This window comes from Emys orbicularis, chromosome 1, assembly GCF_028017835.1.
Source record: "Emys orbicularis isolate rEmyOrb1 chromosome 1, rEmyOrb1.hap1, whole genome shotgun sequence".
NCBI lineage: Eukaryota > Metazoa > Chordata > Testudines > Emydidae > Emys > Emys orbicularis.
Window position 1 is genome coordinate 136,878,677 of NC_088683.1, and position 27,983 is coordinate 136,906,659.

Consider the following 27,983-nt stretch of genomic DNA (forward strand, 5'->3'; position numbering starts at 1 on the left):
TTCTGTAATGCGGTAACCAATGAGAAAGGATTGAGACTTTTGGAGTTTGCCGGCTACAACAATCTGTAAAAAGCAACAGAGGGTCCTGTGGCACCTTTAAGACTAACAGAAGTATTGGGAGCATAAGCTTTCGTGGGTAAGAACCTCACTTCTTCAGATGCAAGTAATGGAAATCTCCAGAGGCAGGTATAAATCAGTATGGAGATAACGAGGTTAGTTCAATCAGGGAGGGTGAGGTGCTCTGCTAGCAGTAGAGGTGTGAACACCAAGGGAGGAGAAACTGCTTCTGTAGTTGGATAGCCATTCACAGTCTTTGTTTAATCCTGATCTGATGGTGTCAAATTTGCAAATGAACTGGAGCTCAGCAGTTTCTCTTTGGAGTCTGGTCCTGAAATTTTTTTGCTGTAAGATGGCTACCTTAACATCTGCTATTGTGTGGCCAGGGAGGTTGAAGTGTTCTCCTACAGGTTTTTGTATATTGCCATTCCTGATATCTGACTTCTGTCCATTTATCCTCTTGCGTAGTGACTGTCCAGTTTGGCCAATGTACATAGCAGAGGGGCATTGCTGGCACATGATGGCATATATAACATTGGTGGACGTGCAGGTGAATGAGCCGGTGATGTTGTAGCTGATCTGGTTAGGTCCTGTGATAGTGCTGCTGGTGTAGATATGTGGGCAGAATTGGCATCGAGGTTTGTTGCATGGGTTGGTTCCTGAGTTAGAATTGTTATGGTGCGGTGCGTGGTTGCTGGTGAGAATATGCTTAAGGTTGGCGGGTTGTCTGTGGGCGAGGACTGGCCTGCCTCCCAAGGTCTGTGAAAGTGAGGGATCATTGTCCAGGATGGGTTGTACAACAATCTGGTTCTTGCAAACACATTAGGAGCACATAAAGCATCCAGACAATTAACGTGGCATGCACCTGATAGTCTACATCACAGCCAGATCGACTACATCATGGTGCAAAACTGATTTCGTTCTGGGATTAACAGAGTTAAAACAAGAAGCTTCCCCGATGCTGATATTGGAAGGGATCATGACCTTGTAATGTTAAACTTTTAGCTGCAGCTAAGGAAAATCGTCAGGCCAAAGTTCACCAGAACCAAGTTTGACTTAGAAAGATTCAGAGACCGAAATATTGCAAAGTCATTCCAAGCAATGATCAGCAGAAAATTTGCCCCGCTGCTTGCTTTAGAGGAAGACATAGAAGCAATGACAGCAATAGACATCCTTGGGAAACACCGTAAGAAGACAAAACCATGGGTCACAAATTAAATACTACAAATGTGTGACATTAGAAGAGAACTCAAGAAAGACAAGAACAGCACTCAGGGAGCTGATAAATACAGAGCGATTGGCAGAAAGATCAAGAAAGGAATGAAGGTGGCCAAGAAAATATGGATTGAAAAACAATGCTCTAAAATCGAAGAGTATATCAATAATAAAAATAGCAAACAAGCCTTCCAGGTTGTAAAAGATCTGACAAAGGAAAGATGGACCAAAGCTAATGCAATTCAAGACAAAGAAGGGAACAGTCTTACAGAAGAAAGGGACATCATCGATAGGTGGACAAACTACTGCTCTAATCTATACAACCACCAGGCAAATGGAGATCCTAGTGTCCTAGACAGCCCAGATTCAACAGAGGAGGATGACTTTCCAATACTGTGCAAAGAAGTGGAGACAGCTGTGAAATCACTCAAGAACGGAAAGGCTACAGGTATTGACAACATCCCACCCAAATTGATGAAATTCATAGTAATAGATGTATTCACCAAGATCTGCAACTAGATCTGGCAGACCAGTGAGTGGCCCTCCACGTGGACACAGTCACTAATCATGACTCTGCCAAGGAAAGGCAACCTGCGATTGTGTCAAAATTACCTGACCATAAGCCTAATTAGCCATCATAGCACAGTGATGTTGAAAGTCATATTGAATAGACTGAAGCCACAAGTGGAGAATATCATCGCTGAAAAACAGGCTGGCTTTCGTGCTGGAAGAACCACAGAACAGATTTTCAACCTTTGTGTTCTATGTGAGAAGTACTTACAACACCAGTAGGACATCTACCACATCTTTGTTGACTTCAAGAAGGCGTTTGACAGAGTATGGCACGAAGCTCTCTGGGCAACCATTAAGTAGTACAATGTTGGTCATAAGCTTATTCTTACCATTAAACAACTGTATGCCAAGGCCAGCAGTGCAGTTCTCATCAATGGTACAACAGAAGAATGGTTTTGCACCACTGTTGGAGTCTGGCAAGGCTGCCTTCTTTCACCCATACTGTTCAACATCTACTTGGAGCACATAATGACTGATGCCCTAGATCACATATGCACAGTCAGCATTGGGGGGCGAACACTCTCAAATCTTTGGTTCGCTGATGACATTGACTGGCAGGCAGCGAAGATGAACTTGCCAACCTTGTGAAATGATTGGATGAAACCTCTGCAAAATACGGCATGGAAATCAGTGCAGAGAAAACCAAGCTGATGACACTAAAAAGTGACGGGATCAGCTCACATATCACTGTCGGCAGACAAGAGCTGGAGACAGTGAAACAGTTCGAGTATTTGGGGGCAATCATCACTGATGAAGGATCAAAGGCAGAAATTATGGCAAGAACTGTGCAAACAACAGCAGCAGTGGCAAAGCTAAAGCCAATTTGGAGGAATTAGAACATCTCCCTAGAATCCAAACTGAAACTGCTGCACGCGTTGGTCATCTCCGTTTTTCTGTATGTGTGCAAGACACGGACCCTTACAGCAGAACTTGAATGGAAAATACAGGTAGTAGAGATGAGATACTTCCGTAAAATCCTGGGCATCTCCTACTTCCACCATGTCATTAATGAAGAAGTCCACAACATCATCACCCAGTGCACTGGGTCATATGAAGATCTCCTGACGACCGTGAGGAAGCGCAAGCTGAAGTGGTATGGACATGTAACAAGATCATCTGGCCTATCCAAGAACATCCTCCAAGGGACAGTACAGGGGAAGAGAAGGAGAGGTAGACAGAAGAAGAGATGGACTGACAACATAAAAGAGTGGACAGGAATGGACTTTGCAGAGACACAATTGTCAAGGGTGGCAACAATTGGTTGATTGCTCATCAATGATGGTGCCCCAATGACCAATGCGGTTATTGGAGTGATGATGATGATGATGATGAACCCTAACATTAAAAGCAATTTTACACTGTTGCCACTCTAAGTGACCCAATTCTCTGAAATATTAGCCCTCTAATCCTTAAGTTTTTCCATTCTATAAAATCAAAACTTTATCAGTGATAAATTCAAACTTCATATCACCTGCATTCAAAAATTTACATTGTAAAGATGATTGTAATAGTTGTGAACAGTTATCTTTTTGCCCAGAAATGCTTTTTTCAGAAATTATTAATTTGCTATATTGCAAGATGACTATTTTTTATTGTGTGGATTTCCAAAATTCACTTCAAAGTAAGTGTTCACTCAAAGCAAAATATTAAAAGTCAGAATAGAAAGGGATAAAAATATTTTCTGTGTCAAGAAGTCATGAGCTTCTAAGCAACTAAATAGCTCATCAGAATCACTCATGATAATTCTTCAATTTTGAAGAAATATAAAACATTAAAATACCTTCAACATGTGATAGTGATGCTACCCAGGAATAAGATCCGAAGTTGTAAACTCCAGCTACCAAATATAGATAGCTCATAACATTTGTAACTCAAGCCTGAGGAATTGTATCCTCTATTTCATTTTACTTTAACCAGTTTTGCTCCTCAAGAGTGGTCTTACAAGCACAAACTACTGTATGTGGGATTTTTTGTTTTGTTTTTTGGGGGGGTGTTTTATTTTGATGTGTTTGTTTTTGAGTTCTATTCCAAATGCTATCAAAAGTATAAAGGAACCATGGCAGAAGTAGCAGCTTAGTTTAAGAGTTCAAGGTATTCCTCTGAGCATGACTTTATGAAGAATAATGATTTGAAAACATATAATATCCAGTGCAGCAAGCGTACTATGAGAAATGTCAGTGTATAGTTTGAACTGTGGGCCTTAATTATTGCTGCTACATCCTATGAAACTTTATTTAAAAAAAAAAACCAGAAAAAAAAGAAAGAAATCTAAGCTTTTTTCTGTACCTCTTTTCCCATCACTGCTGATCACTAAACAATGAGTTTGTGTATTATATATGTTGGACAAGCCTCTCTCAGGTCTCATGCTTTTTATATATACCAAAGTCAGTCACCCATTGCTTAAGAATCCAGGTGTATTTACACCAATTAACATAGATTAATCTATTAATCATACTTTAAACATTAACTTCCAAATTTCTAGGCTGGAAAAAAAAGACATATCCCAAATTTACAACTAACACAATAAAAAGTAAGAATACAGCAGAGACAACATCTCCACTCAACAGCCAGAGTCATTCTTAAATACATCATCCCTGCCAAAAAAAAACCTCTCTCAGGAAAAGGTAAACAGAGGAGCCCTTTTTTCATAGATTCTAAGTCCAGGAGGGGCCACTTTGATCATCTAGTCTATCCTCCTGTATAGCACAGCTCATACAAGTCCCAAAAATTATTCCTAGAACATATATTTTAGAAAAACATCCAATCTTGATTTAAAAATTGTCAGTGATGGAGAATCCACCATGACCTTTGGTAAATTGTTCCATATGGTTCTATGCCCCTTGGTAACTGCACCATTCCCTTTCAGAGACAACAGGGAGGAAAATTTCACAATCCTCCCCTGTCATTGGGAAGAGACCTTCCATTGTGATGACCCAATCCAGTGTCTATGACATCACACAGTTTGCTATACTGAAGACAATCTGATGTCTCCCAAACTGGACTGGGGCACCACTGAACAAATCAGGGAGGAATAAGAGGCTGATGATAAAGAGGAGAACTTCTATTTACACACAACAAAGATAAATGAGGGAAGAAGGAAAGGAAGGGAAAAGGAGAAAGAAAATATTTGCTTATTAGGTTTAGGTAGTATTATATATTCTTTGGTATTAAATATTCTGTTTAGATTCAGTTAATATATGAATCCAGCTCCAGCCAAAATATTCACAATGGCCAATATATATCCAGTCCTGCTCACTGGCTGCTACTTTTTTCTACCTGCTGTGCCAGCTCCCAAGAAAAAGTCAGATTCACCAAAAATCAGAGGTAAGCTGAAAGGTAGTTTTAACCATAATCAGGTAGATTATTAAACTTGTTAAAAGTCTGCTGTCATTTTGCAATGGCTGCTTAAGTTTTGTAAAAGACCATCTGTACCAAGTATAGCCAAGACCTGGACACCAAAGAACTTGAGTGAAGGTAGACATTTGGAGAAACCAACAGGGGAAACAGGGGCACATGAATGGTAATGGGCTGCAAACCCGAGCCAGCTTAATTACACACAAAACATGTACTGTCACATCAATAAACAGTCCCTCAAGACATGTATGATGATGTGTGTAGACACTATGCCTTATACCTGGTGATGGGGGACAGCTTGCAGCACAGATGGATAAAGATGACCAGGAAAGCTGTCGACCTGCATGCAAAAAACAGGGCCAGAAAAGGCCAGACAGGAAGCAGAGAATAAGCTAAACCAATTCTCAGCCAAAGCACAAAGAAGATTAACATTCAGAGAGCAGTAGTGAGGATAAGGTCTCTTACTCTATTAGGAGTTAAGCTGAAAACAGGTATTTTATTACAGAACACTATAAAAAAGGGACTTAGAAGACCAATAGTAAATTCCAATCCACCCCTTCAATGCTGCTTTTGTTTTCATGTCACTCTTACCTACTTGATTTTTGCTTATTTTTCCCCTATGGGAAAGATTGAGAACAAACTTCCATGGTTTATAACCTACTACACATATATAGTGATAGGAGATAAAATGAGTTTACCAATTTGCTTACAGTGAGTAAGATTTTCAAAAGCACCTAAAACTGACTTAGGAGCCTAAGACCAATTTTCAAACATGACTTAGGCTCCTTAGTCCCACAGACTTTCAATGAGATTTAGAATAAATCACTTAGGCATTATTGAACATGTTACCCAATATGTACATTTTGGTTTTATTATTATTTAGTGCTGCTGGAATTTACAGTTTAAAAGAGTATGTATCTAGGATCCTAGAAGAGCTTCTATACAGGAGAAAACTGTCAAGGCAGCTTGTGTGTAAGGTCCAACACCACCTCCCACCACACCCATCTAATTTAAGGGTGTATCTCATGAAGGTAGTATAAATTGTGGTAAACAATACTAAAGCAAAAGCCCTTGTTTGTGACTAAACGCTAATGTGATATGATGCCTACTAATATTTAGCTCAAAAGTTAGTCTGTCTAAAAGCTTTTAAACTATTTCACCTACTGTTCATTGTAGCTAGTATCTATAAAATAGGACTATAAAAAATTTCCATGTGTGGGGCTGGACCCTGCCAGCACATAGAATCATAGGACTGGAAGGGACCTCGAGAGGTCATCTAGTCCAGTCCCCTGCACTCATGGCAAGGCTAAGTATTATCTAGACCATCCCTGACAGGTGTTTGTCTAACCTGCTCTTAAAAATCTCCAATGATGGAGATTCCACAACCTCCCTAGGCAATTTATTCCAGTTCTTAACCACCCTGAAGGTTAGGAAGTTTTTCCTAATGTCCAACCTAACCCTTCCTTGCTGCAATTTAAGCTCATTTGCTTCTTGTCCTGTCCTCAGAGGTTATGGAAAAAAAATGTCTCCCTCCTCCTTGTAACAACCTTTTACGTACTTGAAAACTGTTCTGTTATCATGTCCCCCCTCAGTCTTCTCTTTTCCAGACTAAACAAACCCAATTTTTTCAATCTTCTCTCATAGGTCATGTTTTCTAGACCTTTAATCATTTTTGTCGCTCTTCTCTGGACTCTCTCCAATTTGTCCACATCTTTCCTGAAATGTGGCACCCAGAACTGGACACAATACTCCAGTTGAGACCTAATCAGTGCAGAGTAGAGTGGAAGAATTACTTCTCATGTCTTGTTTACAACACTCCTGCTAATATATCCCAGAATGATATTCTTTTTTTGCAACAGCGTTACACTGTTGACTCATATTTAGCTTGTGGTCCACTATGACCCCACAGGTTTCTTCCTAAATGGAGTACTTTGCATTTGTCCTTACTGAATTTCATCCTATTTTCTTCAGACCATTTCTCCAGTTTGTCCAGATCATTTTGAATTTTAATCCTATCTTCCAAAGCACTTGCAACCCCTCTCAGCTTGGTATCGTCCACAAAAAATTATAAGTGTACTCTCTATGCCATTATCTAAATCACTGATGAAGATATTGAACAGAACCGGACCCAGAACTGATCCCTGTGAGACCACACTCCTTATGCCCTTCCAGCTTGACTGTGAACCACTGATAATACTCTCTGGGAATGGTTTTCTAACCAGTTTTGCACCCACCTTATAGTAGTTCCATCTAGGTTGTATTTCCCTAGTTTGTTTATGAGAAGGTCATGCAAGACAGTATCAAAAGCTTTAGAAAAGTCAAAATATACCACGTCTACTGCTTCCCCCCATCCACAAGGCTTGTTACCCTGTCAAAGAAAGCTATCAGGTTGGTTTGACATGATTTGTTCTTGACAAATCCATGCTGACTGTTACTTATCACCTTATTATCTTCTAGATGTTTGCAAACTGATTGCTTTATTATTTGCTCCATTTTCTTTCCGGGTATAGAAATTAAGCTGCAATTCCCCGGGTTGTCCTTATTTCCCTTTTTATAGATTGGCACTCTATTTGCCCTTTTCCAGTCTTCTGGAATCTCTCCCATCTTCCATGATTTTTCAAAGATAATTGCTAATGGCTCAGATATCTCCTCAGTCAGCCCCTTGAGTATTCTAGGATGCATTTCATCAGGCCCTGGTGACGTGAAGACATCTAACTTGTCTAAGTAATTTTTAACTTGTTCTTTCCCTATTTTAGCCTCTTCTGATCCTACCTCATTTTCACTGGTATTCACTATGTTAGACGTCCAATCACCACCAATCTTCTTGGTAAAAACGGAAACAAAGAAGTCATTAAGCACCTCTGCCATTTCCACATTTTCTGTTATGTGTTTCCCCCCCCCATTGAGTAAGAGGCCTACCCTGTCCTTGATCTTCCTCTTGCTTCTAATGTATCTGTAGAATGTTTTCTTGTTACCCTTTTAGTTGTAGCTGTCATGCAGCTGTTACAGGAGGCACTATAGACAGCTGCAGTCCACAGGGCCCTGGGCTGGAACCCAGAGTAGAGGGCGGGCCCAGGTTCCCCCCAAACCTCCCAATTGACCTGGACTGTGGGTTCTTCCAGAGGGGAAGGTCTCTGTGCTGTTCCCCAACCCACATGGTGAATCTTTGAGGCAAGAAAATCCGCCAATAAGCGCAGGACCCACCAAGATAGAGGAGGAACTTTGTCACACTTGCCTGTAAGAGAAGTTTTAATTACAGTTGGGCTTGTGCCCTAAAACTATAAGGGTTTATATCCCTAATAAATGTTCATCTTATGTGGTTTTGGGTATTTTCATTATCCATCTAATCCTTTTTGAAGCACTCTAAGCTCTTATCCTCAATTATATATTGTGACCTTGACTTCCACAGGTTAAGTATGTGATATAAAAAGCAGTTTCTTCTTTTTTGCTTTTCAATTTCACTGGCAACCAACAGGGCTGATTACAGTGAGCTGGAGGGAGGAATGTCCATTTTTCCCCCCACCCCACCAAATTTTTTTTTGCACTTACTCAAAGTTCCACAGGTCATGGCCTGGCCACTTTTAAGCAGAGGTCCTGTACTAAATCAATCCGGATGATGCCAAAGTCATCTGGAGCATCACTCTGGCTGCATGGTCAGAATGCCACTTATATTTGGCTTGACTGTCCCTCCATACAGAGAGAAGGGCAGCCAGGCCAAATGATGTTGCAACTTGGCACATGGGAAGTCAGAGCACAGGAGAGTTGCTGAGAACTCAATTCCTAGCAGCATTGGCTCATGCACTGTGTGCGTAAGAGAGAGGGTAGACTCAGTGGAGCTAAGCAAGACCTGACTTCCCTGAGGTAGGGAGAAGCAGGGACTGGAACAGACAGGGTACCTGCCAGGAGGGGCAGGGATTGCAACTTCCCTCACCCCTCTGCCCAAATATCTGAATTGGCACCACTGTTTGCAACCCCTTGTTCTAGTATTACAAGCTCAATATTAATCTCAAGTAGGCAGTAGCATATTCACTCTAAGCATAATATTAGACATATGCAAAGAGCATGCTTTTAAAAAGAGAAATTCATGGTACTTTGTGCCACATTCTGCTGTGAACATTTTAAGGATTGCCTACATCGGGGTGGCCAACCTGTGGCTCCGCAGCCACATGCGGCTCTTCAGAAGTTAATATGCAGCTCCTTGTATAGGCACCGACTCCAGGGCTGGAGCTACAGGCACCAACTTTCCAGTGTGCCAGGGGGCGCTTACTGCTCAACCCCTGGCTCTGCCGCAGGCCCTGCCCCCACTCCCCCCTTTCCTCCCCCCCACCCCGAGCCTCCTGCACACCATGAAACAGCTGATCGGGAGGTGCGGGGAGGGAGGGGGAGGTGCTGATCAGCGGGGCTGCCGGTGGGCAGGAGGCGCCGGGAGGGGAGCTGATGTGGGGGCTGCTTACGTATTACTGTGGCTCTTTGGCAATGTACATTGGTAAATTCTGGCTCCTTCTCAGGCTCAGGTTGGCCACCCCTGGCCTACATGGTGCCTGTCCCGCAAACAGGAAGGACATGGTGCCTTAATCCACACCAGCTGAGATGTAAATTCTATTGCACCCAAGTTGTTGTACAGTAACTAGCCTTTGTGGACCCTGCTGGAAAACATTAAAAGTTTTTGCATGCTAATGTAGTCCCATTTCAAACAGCACTACTTTAATCGACACTAGGGACGTTTTACTGTGCACCAGCAGGGTGCACATGGGCCAATTAGTGTGCAACATACTAGTGCACATTAGGATTTACACCTGAGCCTGTGTGGACTAAGACACCATCTAGACATGCCCCTAGATAAACTTCAACAGGATACAACATCTGGTATCACAGGTAGCCAATTTAAATCAAACAACACTCAAAAAGCACGTTACACAGGAAATTAGACACTACTATTCACTTTATTCTTTCTACGATCTTTTGTCCATATAAATCTACAGACAAAGTTACACGCTGCCTTGCATACCACAGAATCATAATTCCTAACATATGTAGTGGGATGGCATAGTGTGTAAATGAGCACAGAATGTAACTCCAAATCATTAAGGCACGCTGCATCTAAACACTGGCAGAGAGCAAATAATAAAATACACCCTTGAATTAGTATGAAGATGCTTTGAACCTACCTGATTGCTTGAACATCCTTGTAAGACCTAGTGGGCAAGAAGGGTTATATAAAATCATGAGTGATGTGGAGAAAGTGGATAAGGAAAAGTTATTTACTTATTCCCATAATACAAGAACTAGGGGTCACCAAATGAAATTAATAGGCAGCAGGTTTAAAACAAATACAAGGAAGTTCTTCTTCACGCTGCGCACAGTCAACTTGTGGAACTCCTTACCTGAGGAGGTTGTGAAGGCTAGGACTATAACAGCGTTTAAAAGAGAACTGGATAAATTCATGGTGGTTAAGTCCATTAATGGCTATTAGCCAGGATGGGTAAGGAATGGTGTCCCTAGCCTCTGTTTGTCAGAGGATGGAGATGGATGGCAGGAGAGAGATCACTTGATCATTGCCTGTTGGTCCACTCCCTCTGGGGCACCTGGCATTGGCCACTGTCGGTAGATAGGATACTGGGCTAGATGGACCTTTGGTCTGACCCGGTACGGCCGTTCTTATGTTCTAAGGGTTCAATGTATATATAAAGTCATTTTCTGTAGTATAATGAAATTTAAGATTACTGTAAAAAGGGTGTTCAAATACAAAATCAGCCTCAGATTTTTACAACACAAGCACAGACAAAATTATAATCCATATGAAATGATTTATGTTGTCTCTTTCTAGTTCCCAATGAACATTAAATGCTCATATCACTGAAACTAAACTGCATTTGAATTGGAAGTGGCTGACAGGCAGGCTTGTTTGTAGAATCAGAAGAGAGGTCAAGGACTGATTGGACGTGGAGACTTAAGTATCTGCTCTTGCCCAGATATGATCCTCCAGAAGAGGATGGAGGAACATTAATGAAGCATGCACTGCTGGTGCCCAAGCTCTATCTACACAGAAGAAGAGTTAAATCTCCAATGCCATCAATGCTGTACCTTTCAAAAAGATTTTCAGTGTAATTTTTGCCTGCCCATATTAACCTTCTGATTTAAAAAAAAAAAAGTGACAATAATGCATATTGATTATACAATGGCATGACAACTGCAAAGACAAGAGCATGGACTATAGCAACAAGCTAACTCTATTCCAATAGCTTTACCTTCTAGATTTCTGATTATGCTATGCCCAATCCCAATTTATCCCTTCTCATACCAAAGGCCAGAAATGCATGGATGCAGCAGCATGTTGAGGGACATCAAAGGACTGGTTTACAATATTAAAAACTACTTGTCTGGCAAAAGGTGTCAGCTACGTATACTTTAACTGCATGCATAGGCCAGGATAAGTGGTGTTCATCCGTGCCAATGTCAGAGAGGTATGTTTAGGACTTCCTCACATGAGGCATGTTTTTCTGAAATTGTGCTAAACATGGCCTGTTGTAGTTGTGATGGAAATGGAGCTGTTCTGTTATAAATTTATTAATACTATATGTTGGCCTGGTTATTATGATGGTTACAGGGCTAGCTCCACTTCTGTCCCTCTGAGTGTACCCCTGCAGGTATTACGTCTTGTGCCTTTGCCTATCCCATGGTGGAATCATGCAGTTCTCCCACTCGTAGACCGGGCCCTGGGCTACATTATCCTGCAAGTATGCCTACACTGCAATTAAACACCCATGGCTGGCCCACGTCAGCTGACTCCAGCTCAGGCTGTGGGACTGTAAAATTATGGTGTAGGTTTTCAGGCCAGGGCTGGAACCCAGGCTCTCGTGACAGTGGGGAAGTTGCAATAAATGACAACAGCAATATAACAAACAGGCTGTTGGGTGCTTCTCATTGGTGGAAAGAGGTTAATAATACTTTTTGGAATTGAAGCAACTGTATGGTTATTTGCTTGTGCTGGTAGCTCCTCTCCTTTTTTGTTGCTGATGGAAGGAAGGAGAAGAAAAATGAAACTGCCAAGACTGATGAGCAGACTTTTAAATGCCTGCTTATTATCAGTTCCCTGTTTGGAATGTATCCTTTCTTTTCTTGAGGCGTAAGCTCTAGTTTGGCTGAAGTCACAGATGAAATGCATGTATAGATCTAGTTGCCCCACTCACAATACTGCATGATTGACAGAATCTTTTTAGGAAAGGCTGAGACTGGAATAATGTAGGGTTTTGAGAGGTCCATGAGCAGAGCTGTGGGGAAAAACTTGCAAAGCACCTGTTTCCTCTAGACCCAGGTCTAACTAGCGCTCTCAGTATGCTATTCTGAGGGATAAAACATTCCAATAGAAAACCTTCACAACTGAAATCGTAGCTCATTCTTTACAATAAAAATTAAAGAAAGCCACCATTCAGTCATAGTTGCTTATTATAGGCTATACACACTCTCAGTAACGTACTTGTGCTGCCTTTATTCTAAAGTGTTAAACTAGTTAACAATGTAGAAACAAATTCAATAGTTTTATGTAACACTGACTATTATTGCAACAGGTCTATTAACTATTTAATTTAAAGCTCCTGATGTCAAAGACAATATTTTCCATTGCAGTATATGCACTTACATGCCTATGTTCCTAATTTCCTTTGGAGATAAATACACAAATAATCAAAATGCAATAAGCATCTGAAATTATGTCCATTTAAAAAGTTGAAAATGTTGGTGTGCACATCAGTGAAATAAAAATACCAATAGTATATCTCAAACTGAGCCTTTAAATCTAACTCTCTCCTACCTGGACAAGAATTACTTTGCACACTAATGAAGCTGATGGGAAGAGACAAACTCATTTTTTTAAAGCCTACTACTCTCTTCCTTAAACATGCTTATCGAAGTATATAACTAGGGTCCTTCATTTTTGGTTTTTATTTAATTTTTCCCAGGAATTTATCAGTGTTTATTACAACAAAAACAGGTGAAAATCAGTGCAAAAAAACTTATTTTTTTCTGGGTAAATATTGAGGTTTATTTTGGTGGATGGAAAGACAGGGGATAAAAGTATTCAGTAGATTAATGCTTTAATCAATGTAGTTTGCTGCAGAACTAAAACAGAATTCAAAATACAATGCCACCTCAGAGTTTAAGAAAACAATACATCTCTAATCCCCAAATAAAACTTTTCATTTGACTACGCAGTTTATTGTTGTAGACTTAGAACTAGTAGCCTATAATTATTTACATTTAATAATTGGGACACACCATTTGCAGCGCATACACTCAACTTCATCCTTTTCTCTTGTTTTTGTTTTTTTTAAAGTTTTGAATGCTTCCTTTTGCTCTGAAATGTATTCTGATACAAATTTTCCCTTTCTTGCCATTTTAGTGTGTCATATATTTAAACCGTTATCTGCTAGCGGCTTGAACTGTGTACATGGTGGGCATGAGATTCATCAGTATGTTCAGATGTGCACGCACTTCAAAGCTTGCGTGCGTGCCTGCCTGTTTTTTTATTGTATGTATCTTCTAGACTAATACACAGCCTTACTTCAACAGGCATCTTTGCATACACACATAGATTAATGTATTATCATAATACATCTATCTCATGCAATATATTGTATTTTCCTAATAAAACAAGTTATTTTTATATATTCGAATGATACAAAAGTAGGGTGAAAAATCAGAAAAAAAACAAACAATACTTTGTAAAACCCAGGATATTTTTCAATAAAAATTGGTTTATACTGAAAACAAAGGTGCTTAACTATACTCAGAACAAACCAGAGGATAGTGGATAAGTTTACATAAAATGTTTCAAAAAATAGAAAACTTTACTTTCTCAAATCTACCATTTGGAAGCTACTACTGACATTTGAACTGTATGGTCTCTGATAAAACAGCCCACCTCTCTTTCTTTGTAACAAATGCCCAATAAAGCTATTTACCTTTCAGCATGTCACAGTTTGGAAAAAGTGGATCTTAAAACTTTTACAATAAAGATTTTGAACATTTTTCTTCTGCAGAAATTTAAGCATGACTCAGACATGTTATACAAGACACACTGGGATTCTACACAAGACAAAATTATTCCAGTGTAAGAGCTGTCACTGACCTACTGAGTTAATTTCTATAGGCTAAACTCAATATCATCCACAGAGTATGTATGAATGAACTAATCTCTTGTTTTATGAAAGCATTTCTGCCTTATTGGAAATATTGTACAACTTTCTGAATCTCCTAAGATTCAATTTCTCCACAAAGAATGGGAAATGTCCTATTTAGAGGTGAGCAAACTAGTTCTGATTCCAAGTAAGATCTCCCCCACCTTCTGCCTTTGCAACATTATGAAAACTACACCCAATCTGACCCTTTCCGCTAAACAGCAATAGGAACTGGAAGACAGATAGGGTTGCAGGCACCCTCATTCTGGCTCACTCAGCACACGCCAGTTTAGGATAGAGTTAGGTTAGCATGACCTGAAATGGAACTTATTTGAGGTAGTGCAACCAGGTCTGTGACCATGATTTCCTCATTGAAAAGAGAAAGGAAAAAGCCACTAGCAACAAATGCCGGCCCTCTGCTGTTCAGTGTTTTTGAAAACTGGAATCAAGCTCTGAGAAGTCAGCATGATGATAATATATGAAAGAACACAACCTGATCCAAAGGGTTAGAACTGGGTCATAGCTGATGCACCAATGACGCAGGATCAGAACTAGGTTGGCTGCACTTCAGCAATCCTGGAGTTAGTACAGTATTAGAATTGGGTCACGGATGATCTGCCCATAATTAACCTACTCAGGCTTGCAAACCATTCCCCTCCTTTTACAAAAAGTTTAGAAAGTCCATGGTAATTGCCCATAAAACTTTCATATTTTTAAGACCACATGCTAGAGACCACAGCAAGAACCAGGAAAGCGTGGAAGCCAGACAGCTTTATTACCTATGCTAGGAGATGAATAAGATTGATTTCACAGATAATACAGAGAACATAAAGACATCCATATTGCCTATACTTTTAAGCGCTAGGTTCTACCAGAATCTAATTCATTCCTGTGAAGTGTGGGGCACTTTCATGTATGCTTAGTGGTGTTATAAATAGAAGATACTATATGTTAACTTTCAGTTCCAATGGTCCCAGAGTGCTTCAACAAATCATACACATGCAGCCATCTCTGGGCTGGAGTCCCAAAATGACTGCCAGCACATAGCATGATGCACAAGACTAGTGCAGCAAATCCATACCCCTTCAAAACATAACAGTATCTTTAATTACCCAAGCAGAGCATACAGGACCTCAGTTTTCATGTTCTGCTCAAAGAGATACACACACAATACACAGCACCACATTCAATTAATCTATCCTGAAAAAAACCCAAAGGGTTGGAGTTGACTCTGCTTGGAACCTGAACACGTAGTTTGAGGGAACATAGCTACCCTAGGCATGACGTTTAGGCTACTAAGCCATCCTCCTCTGGTTAAAATCAAATTGCAATCTAGTAAAAAAAAATACAGTTTACAAAATCAATACCAATTAGTGCCCTTTCAAGAATCATAGGACTGGAAGGAACCTCAAGAGGTCATCTAGTCCAGTCCCCAGCACTCATGGCAGGACTTAGTATTATCTAGACCATTCCTGGCAGGTGTTTGTCTAACCTGCTCTTAAAAATCTCCAATGATGGAGATTCCACAACGTCCCTAGGCAATTTATTTCACTGCTTAACCACTCTCACAGTTAGGAAGTTTTTCCTAATGTCCAACCTAAACCTCCCTTGCTGCAATTTAAGCCCATTGCTTCTTGTCCTATCCTCAGATGTTAAGAACAATTCTCACTCCTCCTTGTAACAACCTTTTATCTACTTGAAAACTGTTATGTCCCCTCTCAGTCTTCTCTTTTCCAGACTAAACAAACCCAATTTTTTCAATCTTCGCTCATAGGCAGGGCCGCCCGGGGGGGGCCAAATGGGGCAATTTGCCCCAGGCCCCGGGCCCCACAGGGGCCCCACGAGAATATAGTATTCTATAGTATTGCAACTTTTTTTTTAGGGAAGGGGTCCCCGAAATTGCTTTGCCCCAGGCCCCCTGAATCCTCTGGGCAGCCCTGCTCATAGGTCATGTTTTCTAGACCTTTAATCATTTTTGTTGCTCTTCTCTGGAGTCTCTCCAATTTGTGCACATTTTTCCTGAAACATTTCAGAGTGGTAGCTGTGTTATTCTGTATCAGCAAAAACAACAACAAGGAGCCCTTGTGGCACCTTAGAGACTAACAAATTTATTTGGGCATAAGCTTTTGTGGGCTAAAACCCACTTCACCAGATGCATGGAGTGGAAAATACAGTAGGCAGGTATAAATACACAGCACATGAAAAGTAGGGTGACCAGACGTCCTGATATTATCGGGACAGTCCCGATTTTAGGGGATTTGTCCCGCGTCCCAACCTTACATCAGTCGGGACGCCCTTTGTCCCGATATCGGGGACCGTCCAGACCGCAGCTGCGGCACTGCAGCTGCGGCACCGCCACTCACTGCTTCCTAGGGCAGCTCCCGGCACCCGCCCGATGGCAGGAGCGCCGTGTGCTGCAGGGGCGGGGCTTGCAGGCGCCAGGAGCGGGCAGAGAGCCCTCCGCCCCCCCACCCGACCCACGACCCTAGGAGCCAGAGGGACCAGCCTGCCGGATGCTTCCCGGGACAGGAGCCGCCCCAGGTGAGCACCGTCGGGACTCCTCACCTCGCCCCTGGCAGGTCCCTCTGGCTCGTAGGGTGGGGGGGCTCTGCATGCTGTCGGCGCCTGCAAGCCCCACTCCACGGCTCCGGCAGCTCCCATTGGCGCTTTTCCCGGCCAATGGGAGCCACGGAGCTCGTGCTTGTGGTGGGCGCAGCACGTGGAGAGTCTGGAGACTCCCCTCGCCGCTCCCACCCTAGGAGCCAGAGACCTCCCAGCAGGGCTGGTGAGTGCGGCCAGGGAAGGGGGCAGGGTGTGATGGAGTGAGTGTCTGGGAGGTGTGTGTGGGGTGCTGGGCTGTGAGGGTGTGGAGGGCGATGGGCAGTGGGGGAGGTTTGTGTGTTTTGGGGTGCTGGGCAGTGGGGAAGATCTGTGTGTGTCAGGGCACTGGGCAGTGCGGGTCTGTGTCGGGCATTGTGCAGTTGTGGTGGTGGGGCTGTGGGGAAGGGCACTGGGAGGGAGGAAGGAAGGGAGGGAGGGGAAATCTGTGTGTATTGGGAAACTAGCGAGTGGGGGGTTCTGTGTGGGGTGCTGGGCAGCTGTGGAGGGGCTGTGGGCAGGGGGGCGCTGGGTGGGGGTGTGCGTGCACAGCACTGTGCATTTGTGGTGGAAGGGTTGTAGGGGGGCTCTGGGCATAGTGGATCCAGGGGGCGCTGGGCAGGGGAGCTATGTGGCGCAGCATAGGCCCACCCCCAACAGGAAGGGGCCCGCTGGTAGCACAGGGCCAGGCAGACCTGTGCGCCTCTGGCTCCGGTCGGAACTGTGCACCTGTGTCTATCTGTCTCCCCCACCCCCCGCTCGCCCAATGTGTCCTGATATTTCACTCTTGTGATCTGGTCACCCTAATGAAAAGATGGGAGTTGCCTTACCAAGTGGGGGATCAGTGCTAACGAGCCAATTAAATTAAGGTGGAAGTGGCCTATTCTCAACAGTTGACAAGAAGGGGTGAATACCAAGGGAGAAAAAAAAATCACTTTTGTAGTGCTAATGAGGCCAATGCAATCAATGGGGCCCATAAATGGGCCCGCACTGCTTCCCACAGCTCCTATTGGCTGGCAATTTCTTCTTTGGGAGAGCAAATCAATTCTGAAAGGGGGATGTTTGTAATGTAATGGTATACATTAAAGAAGAAATTTAATTTTCCAGTGACCATTCTGAAATGTGGACATTTCCATTGTAAGGAACTATTAACTATTTTGATCTCGTTTTATATATAAATATAGATTTTAGAAGTTTGCATAAAGCAATTACATACCCTCACTTTTAAAGTGGCAATTAACTTCTCAAATTATTAAGAAATGTGAGTATCCTGGTATTATTATTCTAGTCAAGTTTTTATATGTCCCAGTCAATGCAATATGAGAACACCTTCTAGAAGTGCATAAAGTAACAATTAGCATCTGTCAATGGGGATCTCTTGCTCCCCTACCCTCACTGAGGGGAAATTATGTGAGAATTTAATACTTGTAAACATTTATTTTACATCTTTTTTGTGATATGTGCATCCAAGACAAGGTGGAAGAAGCATGCTTTGCTTTTGGAACCGAAAACAGGAAGGGTTTGAGGTTATTCTTAGATTGTACAGGAGTATACTACAACCTGGGAGCAGCCCTTGAGAAAACTATTTCCTGCCCAGATTCACCTTAATCTTTGTGGTGGATAATTCCACTGTCCCTGAGGAACAGAGCTGTCAACCACAAGCCTCAGCTCAAAGCTTTGGGCAATCATTTCAAAACCTGGGCCCAGATCATTGAGGAAAGATAAGATGAGCCACAGGAAGCCAATGTGGCTGCACAAGGAGCTTTTTTAGCTATCTAAAAACCAAAAGGAATACATACAGAGAATGGAAGGAAGGGCATGTAGCCAAGGCAGTATACATGGGAATAGCACAAGCATGTAGGGAGAAAATCAGGAAAGCCAAGGCCAAGAATGAGTTACAGCTGGCGAGAGATGTTAGAGAAAACAAGAAGGGATTCTTCAAATATGTCAGACAAAAAAGAAAGCTCAGATTGTGTGGTCCACTGCTCAATGGCAAAGATGAGCTGGGAACTGAAGATGATAGGAAGGCAGAGCTGCTCAATGCCTACTTTGCTTCAGTCTTCTCATAAAAAATAACGTGTGACCAGACAACTAGCAAAGTTACCATAGACAATAAAGGGAAAGGGATGCAGATGGGAATCAGTAAAGAAACATCAGATCTTCTGACCAATTTGAAGGAATTCAAATCAGCAGGGCCTGATGCTATTCACTCAGGGTACTGAAGGAATTAGCTACTGGCAATAATATTTACAAACTCAGGGATGACAGGAGAGGTCCTGGAGAAGGGATAACGTAGTGCCCATCTTTAAAAAGGGGAAAAGGGAGGAGCTGGGGAACTATAGACCAGGCAGGCTGACTTCAATACCTAGGAAGCTACTAGAGCAATGTATAAAACATCCTATTTGCGAATACCTGGAAAACGAAAGGGTGATCGCTAGCAGCCAGCATGGATTTAACTAAGAACAAATCATGCCAAACCAGCTTGATTTCCTTCTTTGACAGGGTAACTGGGTTGGTGGATTGGGGGCAGGGGAGGGAATGCGGTGGACAAAATCTACCTGGACTTCAGCAAGACTTTTGAAAGTCCCACATGGCATTCTGATAAGTAAGCTGGAGAAATGTGGGTTCGGCGGAACTACCATTAAGTGGATACATAATTGGTTAAAACAACCGCAAACAAAAGAGTAACTATTAATGGAATTATATCAGATTGGAGAGAAGTCAAGTTGGGTTCCACAAAGGATCTGGTCTGGTCTGGTGTTATTTAACATCTTTATTAGTGACATGGATGTAGGAATAGAGAGCCTACTGATAAAAATTTCAGATGACACAAAGCTGGCGCAGGAGTGGGGGGGTTGTCAACACTTCAGAGATTAGAGCTAAAATTCAGAGGGATCCTGATAAATTGGAAAACTGGGCTATAGACAACAAAATGAAATTCAACAAAGACAAATGTCAGGTGCTACATTTAGGGAAGAAAAAACAAACGCACAAATACAGAATGGGGGGATAACTGGCTTGGCAGCAGCACTGCTGAGAAGGATCTGGGAGTTGGGGGATCACAGCCTCAACATGAGTCAGCAATCTGATGCTGTTGCAAAAAAAGCAAACGCAATTTTAGGTTGCATTAACAGAGGCATAGCATGCAAGTCACAGGAGGTGACAGTACCCTCTTCGGTGCTGGTTAGACCTCAGCTGGAGTGTCCAACTTTGGTCACCATTGTATAGAAAGGACTTGGAGAAACTGGACAGGAACCAGAGGCGAGCAACAAAGATGATCAAAGGGGTGGAATGTAAACCATATAAGCAAAGGCTGAAAGAACTGGGTATGTTCAGTTTGGAAAAGAGGAGATTAAGGGGAGACATGATAGCAGTCTGGAAACACTTGAAAGTCTACAAATATTGTCCATAGATTACTTTTGGCCTATATTTTACATTTTTTTCTTACTGTATCACACAGTTGTTCTCTCTTGCTACAGAGGGCAGGACAAGAGGCAATGGGTTCAAACTACAGCAAATTTAGATTAAATCTCAGGAAAAGCTTCCTAACTGTAAGAACAGTAGGACAATGGAACAGACTGCTTAGGGAGTTTGTGCAGGCTCCTTCACTGGAGGTTTTCAAAAGGAGGCTGGATAGCCATCTGTCTTGGATGGCTTAGACACAACAAATCTTGCATCTTGGCAGGAGATTAGACTTGGTGGTCCCCTTCTAACCCTATGATTCTATGACCAGTTCCACAATGGCACTTTGGCAGTGTGATGCTGAGCTTCACAAGGCCTAACTTTTCAGTGCCTAGAAAAACCACAGGAACAATACTGCAATCCACAAAGCCTGAGTTAGGCACCTCAGCTCCCCTACACAATGAATGGGGAGAGATAGGCACCTTGGAATGCGAGTCATAAAGCCAGCACACTGGGGGAGGAGCCATCTAAATTAGCCAATGGGAGATGGCGAAGAGAGCGGTGTTTGAGAAGCTCCACCCCTCTCAGAGTTTGACACCAAAATCCAGGCTTCAGGGAGACACCCAGCTCTGTTTGCAACCCATGAACCAGGGGGAGATGGGTGCTCCTGCACCTAACTTGTGTGTGGATCCGGATGTGGTAGGCATGTTCAGAGGCTGCCTAACTCGGTATAAAACAGCTGGAGAGTGGAAATGGAGCCCCTCACTTATAACCTTTAGCCCGGTGGATAGGGTACCCACCCAGGATGTGGAAGACCCTAGTTCAAGTCCTGCTCTTCCTGATAAGAAGGAATTTCCTGCCTTTCAAGTGAGTACCCTTCCCATGGGACTAACAAACCATTCTCACTCTCTCTTTAGTCCAATTACTATTTAATTATTCAGTTATTTAATTAAAGTGGAATAATTAAAATAGGAGCAATTGAGGGAAGCCCACATCAGAATATCCTCTAGCCCAACAGTTAGGGCACTCACCTGAGAGGGGCAGATCCCTATTCAAATCCCTTCTCCTCATCAGGCAGAGGGACACAACCCAGGCTGGTACCCTAACCATGGGGCTAAAAGTCATAAGGAAAGTCTTCCTCCATCTCCACCAGTTGTTTTGTGCAGAGTTAAGCCACCTCGGAGCACAGTACCCAGTTTGGGCCCCACACACTTGTTAAGTGGGCAAACACCTATCTTGCCTCCATTTGTGCATTGCTCAGGGGCTTAGGCATCCAGGCACCTACAGCAAGGCATCCCTGTGCATGTCCCAAAGCAGACATTTAGGCACCTAGGGAACTTTTACTGCAAACACTTCAGTGCCAAGTGATTTTAGGCGCCTTCAGGGTTAGGCAGCAGATGAGCAGGGCTTTTGTGGATCATAAAGGAGCCTAAAAACAGGATTTAAGCACTTAAGTCTAAGACTCAGACATCTAAGTACTTCTATGGGTCCACACCTGAGTGCCTTAAAGGTAAAATCCAAGATTTTGAATTTGACTCAATAGTCCAGTGAGAGCCTGTGTAACTAGCAGAGGGAACATTTGATGGGTCCACAGTAGCAAGTGTTGGTGAGGAGATGCACTACACATGTTGTCCGGTTTAGTTAGTAAGTCACTATAAATCTTCAAAAACAAATACAAAGAAGGGCTTGTCACTACACTGTTTGTTCAAGTTGTCACTCAAGTTTCGCCCCTACCCCAACTCCTGTCTACATACAAAAGTCTGCAGCTCAAAGTAAGCGGTGCTTTAAGCTCAAGTTAGCTAGCCTGGAGGTGGGAAGAGGGGATTGAAACTCAAGTGCTGCTGTTACTAGAGCTACTAATGCAGCGGGGATGCAGCAGCTCAAGTGACAACAACTCAAACTGCTAATGAAGTCATTCTGCATAGCTTTAGTGTTTTTTTGCAACCTGGTAACTCTTGAGTGAGGTAACTCAAGTGCATTAACTCGAGCAAACTGTTGCAGTGAAGACATGCCCTAAAAGAGCGAGTTTTCTCCACCAATATCCATGCACTTCACTGTTTGCAAAACCTTCTTAGAAGCTCAGAACATATCCCCCCTCCCTTATTTCTTTTGCATTTCAGTAGACAAATATTAATTCCCCCCACAACCCCATTGTTTTTAAAGGAGCAGAAGTCCATATGGGTGCCTGTTTATTTCTCTATGATCCAGCATCATGGACATCAGCAGGAATACGAAGGATCTCTAGAAATGAATCAGGCTGCGTCTACACTTAAATTTTAAATTGAATTAGGTACATTACTCCAGAGTGTGAAAAATCCCCACCCCGATCAAGGAATTTATGCTGACCTGCTCCCTGTGTAGATGCATCCAAGCTGATGGAAGAATGCTCCCATTGACCTAGCTACCATTGCTCAGGCAGGTGGTGTTCCTACACTGATGGATAGGCTGCATCTACACCATGGGGTTATACCAGCATAACTATACTGTAGCTATAGTGATATAGTCCCTGTAGTGCACACATGGCCTCAGTCCACATGCCTTGCTCAAGGAAAACTTCCTATTGATTTCAGTGAAGAGTTCCAGAATAAAGCATTCTAGATAGGGCCCTTGGTTAATTGTTTCCTGCACAATAGCAGAGGGAATTCACACACGGGGCAAATTCTGTCTAGAGAGTTTTATTGAATTTACCAGGAGCCTTATGCAAGTGAAGAGAATTTAGCCTACCTGCCTCTGGTGTGTTACCTAAAGTGTATTATACCAAAAATGAGGGGCATAAATTCTCATTGCTAATACTTGCATAAGGCTCTCAGTGTGTTGCACCAAAAGTGGAAGATGTTTTTTCTCCTTTCTTGTTTTATTTCATTTTTCATCAGTCAAAAAATGAAAGATTTTTTTTTTAAAAACCGAACAGATCATTTCAACTGGAGGAAATTCTTTACCACGTAATAGAAAGTTCTTCACCATATAAGAATTCTAAGGGAGATAAAGTGAGTGGAAACTGGCAAACAACCCATTCTAACAAAGAGGCCTTATCAGATATACTGTATATTTTTTAGACAAGTAAGACTATCCTATCCTTGTCCAAGATAAGCTATACAAAGATAAGTCTATAAATGTAAAGATATCTTTCTAAATTCTCTCTCATATTAGTCACTTGTTTGCCAAACCAACTTGTGCATAAATAGAAAGGAAGACATGATTTCTCTAAAGCCAACTGGTATTTTGGTCCAAGGACTAAAAATAGAGCATGATGCAGGAATCATGGAGTCAGCACCATCCATGTGCTTGAGATGAAGCACATGTTCAGCATCAGTTTTCTGGGACCCAAGGTTCCCAAGTCGACTCTCATCTTGGTCTCACACACCAATATACTAGTGCAGTGTTTCCCAAACTTGGGACACTGCTTGTGCAGGGAAAGCCGCTGGCGGGCCGGGCCGGTTTGTTTACCTGCCGCGTCCGCAGGTCCAGCCAATCACGGCGCCCACTGGCCGCAGTTCGCTGCTCCAGGCCAATGGGAGCTGCTGGAAGTGGCGCGGGCCGAGGGACGTACTGGCCACCACTCCCAGCAGCTCCCATTGGCCTGGAGCAGCAAACCGCGGCCAGTGGGAGGTGCGATCGGCCGGACCTGCGGACGGGGCAGGTAAACAAACCGGCCCGGCCCACCAGGGGCTTTCCCTACACAAGTGGCGTCCCAAGTTTGGGAAACACTGTACTAGTAAAAACATCTGTCCTTTTAAAAGAGCCTCATCTTCTTAAGCTACAGAGTTATTAGGTAACAAATTGGCTCATGAATATAATTTATATACATATTGCAGGATTTCAACAACTATCTGAGATATATACTTTTGGCAGCAAAAGGAAAATGTCCTGATTCTGGGACTTGCACTCCTTTCCAATTCTGTGTTTTTAACTAATATTTCTTTTGCATAGCAAAGCATTGATGGCTTCAGTTTTTAACATTAAATGGGATACTCCTTTTTAAGCCTTGCAAAACCAAGCTTGCCAAAACGAACTTCTAAACAATAATTCTACAGTAGTCTACACAATTGTGTTATTTACTGTATACGTGTCACTTATCAATTTGGTGATGAAGGCTGGAAGAGGGGCATAGTGACAGTATAAGAACACTGGCTTTCCATTTCTGAGGATTTGGATTCATGTCCTAAAGTCACAAGTACAGCTAGTTGAAACATTTTTCACTGAATGAAATTTCATCAAAGCTAAATTGTTTTGCAGAGATGTATGTTTCATCACACTTTTTTTTCCTCTGAAAGATTTAAAGAAAGACACACTCACACACTAGCTCGGGATCCGGGAGACCCAGGTTCAAGTCCCCACTCTACCTGATTCTGCGTGGAATATGATGAAAAACTCTGCCTTGAGTCAGGCAGACAACTTGAAGCAATGAAAACAAATTTCAAACACTTCGTAAGTTGCAGTGCAATGGAATTATCATCATCTAGCTAGCTCTAGTCACAAACAAGAGTGTATTTGGCAGTCACAGCTTCTCTCTTTCTATCCCTCCCCACACAAACCCTTTTGCACATCACAGGATTGGCCACAGAATTCAACTAACTGGCATTTTCTGCTCAAGGTGACCAGATCTGAAATGGTAAAGATATTGCAGGACTAAAATGCACTGGTGGAAATGTAAAAATATGTCTGCATAGCAGGGGCGGCTCCAGGCACCAGCGCACCAAGCACGTGCCTGGGGCGGCAAGCCGCGGGGGGCGGCCTGCCGCTCGCCGTGAGGGCAGCAGTTCGGCGGAATGCCTGCGGGAGGTCCGCCAGTCCCGCGGCTTCGGCTGCAATTCGGCGGCGGCTAGCCGCGGGACCGGTGAACCTCCCGCAGGCATGCCGCCGAATCCGCGTTACCAGCGGACCTCCCGCAGGCCGAAAGTCACCTGCCTGCCGTGCTTGGGGCAGCAAAAAACATAGAGCCGCCCCTGCTGCATAGTACCTGCCAGCAAAATGCTTAGCTCAAGCAAATGCCAATAGTGTCTGACTATGTGCATGATAGTCACCAACAAATTTAAAAACAAAAAAGTAAGCAGCCCTATCTTGAATATAGCGTCTGGCATCTGTTAAACTCAGCCCTCATTGAATCTGAAGATCTTTACAACCAAGATTTCTGGCCACTTTCTCTGCGTAACTGGGAGCATATATTCGTATCTACCCTGTTCCCATCTATTTCCCATTAGTGACAGCAGTGCAGACCCTCACTAACTTGAGCATTTGCTTGGTTGAGTTAATATTAGCCACATGCTTTTTCTCACTTTTCACTCAACTTATCAGCACTGGCATCTTTATGAATCCACTTCATTTAAAATGTTTGCTTCTTTATATATATTGCAGATTGTAATCCCTCCACCCCATAGGATGAAGGCAGCCCTCACTCTATGCCAATTCAAATAGTCTCTAAAAACAACCTATACACTACCAGATAATGGAAGCCATCATCAGTGTAAAAATTACATTATGTACAGTATGTATTGACATTAGCAACATTTATATAGGAGGGCTTTTGAAGTTGGGTTTTTTTACCCAAAAATGTCTCATGTCGTTTTGATTTATACACAAGGGAAAATTACTATGCAAGAAATCCCAAAAAGCAAATTAAAAAAGCATAACAATGGATAGAAAGCTCATTTTTATCCCAGTGCCGATTTATCATTCTGAGGTTCTTGTAACTTTGATAAATTTTACAATAATGAGTAGTGTACATGACCTATAATAACCGACAGCTTGTAATATGTTCCATCTGCTAGAGAAGTCCCAAGAGGCACTAGCCTTCTACATCCAAAACTGTTTCTAATTTTATTTTTTTCTAATTGAAGAAAAAAGTTATGAAACAGCTATTCAGTTCAGCTCGGCTCTGGAAAGCTTATACTAGACTGGATACTTGATATTTGAAAATGAAACTTCACAAATGCATAGAAAAGGATGCCAGTCTCATTAATTAAAGTGATCCTTTTATTCTCTTGCTTGCCTTGCTTCTTCATATCCATCATTTGTTCTAGTAATCTCAAGCGTCTCATCTAAGCCCTATAGGTATACTAGCAGATGTCCAGGTGAGAGCTCCCTGTTGTCTTGTCACTCTGACACACTCTCTGGGTGGGGGTTGGTGGCCTGTGATATACAGAAGGTCAGACTAGGTGATCCATTGGTCCTTTCTGGCCTTAAACTATGATGCTATGATACTAGACCTCTTTGCAGCAGAAGATATAGACCACAGCAATGGTGACAGAGAAAGATAAAACCTGATTTCTGGGCTGTAAAGCAATGTCAGGATTTCTGTCCTAACAACCTGAAATGAGGAGGAAGCTGGGCTCAGTACTGAAAAAGAAAATTGTATAGTAATGCTGAGAAGAGTAAATCAGTGCGTAAGAGCTCTTGATTAAGAACACTAAAAATGCAGGGCAAGAAAATAATCAGGGGTGGCTCCAGGCACCAACTTGGCAAGCAGGTGCTTGGGGCGGCCACTCCGGAGAGGGGCGGCACGTCCAGCTATTCGGCGGCAATTCAGCAGATGGTCCCTCACTCCCGCTCGGAGCGAAGGACCTTCCGCCGAATTGCCGCCGCAGATCGCGATCGCAGCTTTTTTTTTTTTTTGGCTGCTTGGGGCGGCCAAAACCCTGGAGCCGGCCCTGAAAATAATACAGCAAGAAGTATCTTTTAGGTCTTTTCACAAAGTCATATTCTGAAGACTTGTTCTTGTTGGTTCATCACTTGGTAAATCCATGCTGCCTCTATTTTTCCATTGTGATGAATTTTTCTTTAAACTTTCCAGATATGGTCTGTACAGACTAGGTTTGCTGCCACTGTAGCAGCAAATCCATGTTTGTATGGGATAAATGCAATGTCTTCAGAATGACTCCAAAAACAATTGCTCACCAAGAATCTGGAAGCACTCGAGGAGTTTGGGCGAGCAACGCGGTTCTTTATCCCTCGTGGTTAGTAAAGAAAAAGCAGAGAAATATTAGGTCCACTATATGCTGAGATTGCCAGCAATCTCTTTGGGAAGGTAGGGTACTGGCAACCCTTATTCATGTCTCTGCTTTGTGCTAAATGAACTCAGCAATTATTGCCCTAAGCTTCCCTTTTTGGAGAGAAAGTAATTGAGAAAGAGCTGTCCTGTTGTGACTGGTTCCTGTCTGGAGCCCTCACACTTCCCTGATCCTTCCATTTGACTTTAAGCCTGGATGGACACAAAAACTGGCATTTGTCTCATTGGTTGAAGATCTCATACTAATGGGCAATTGTCAGGTGTCCAGGCTTTTTTAATATATTACACCAGTGGTTCCCAAACTTGTTCTGCCGCTTGTGCAGGGAAAGCCCCTGGCGGGCCGGGCCGGTTTGTTTACCTGCCGTGTCCGCAGGTTCGGCCGATCGCGGCTCCCACTGGCCGTGGTTCAGAGCTCCAGGCCAATGGGGGCTGCAGGAAGCGGCGGCCAGTACATCTCTCGGCCCCCACCGCTTCCAGCAGCTCCCATTGGCCTGGAGCAGCAAACCGCAGCCACTGGGAGCCGTGATCGGCCGAACCTGCGGACGCGGCAGGTAAACAAACTGGCCCGGCCCGCCAGGGGCTTTCCCTGCACAAGCGGTGGA

General features: G+C 43.0%; 1 protein-coding gene across 1 annotated transcript in view; it reads right to left on the reverse strand.

Annotated features, from left to right (window-relative positions):
• Positions 1–27,983, reverse strand: part of LOC135883765 (potassium voltage-gated channel subfamily KQT member 1-like) — a 522,644-nt gene that overhangs the window by 378,956 nt on the left and 115,705 nt on the right. The window contains exons 14-15 of the mRNA XM_065411048.1: positions 12,982–12,986; positions 5,480–5,539 (exon numbers count right to left, since the gene is read on the reverse strand). Coding sequence (XP_065267120.1) covers positions 5,480–5,539; positions 12,982–12,986 — 65 coding nt within the window. The remainder of the gene's footprint in view (positions 1–5,479; positions 5,540–12,981; positions 12,987–27,983) is intronic.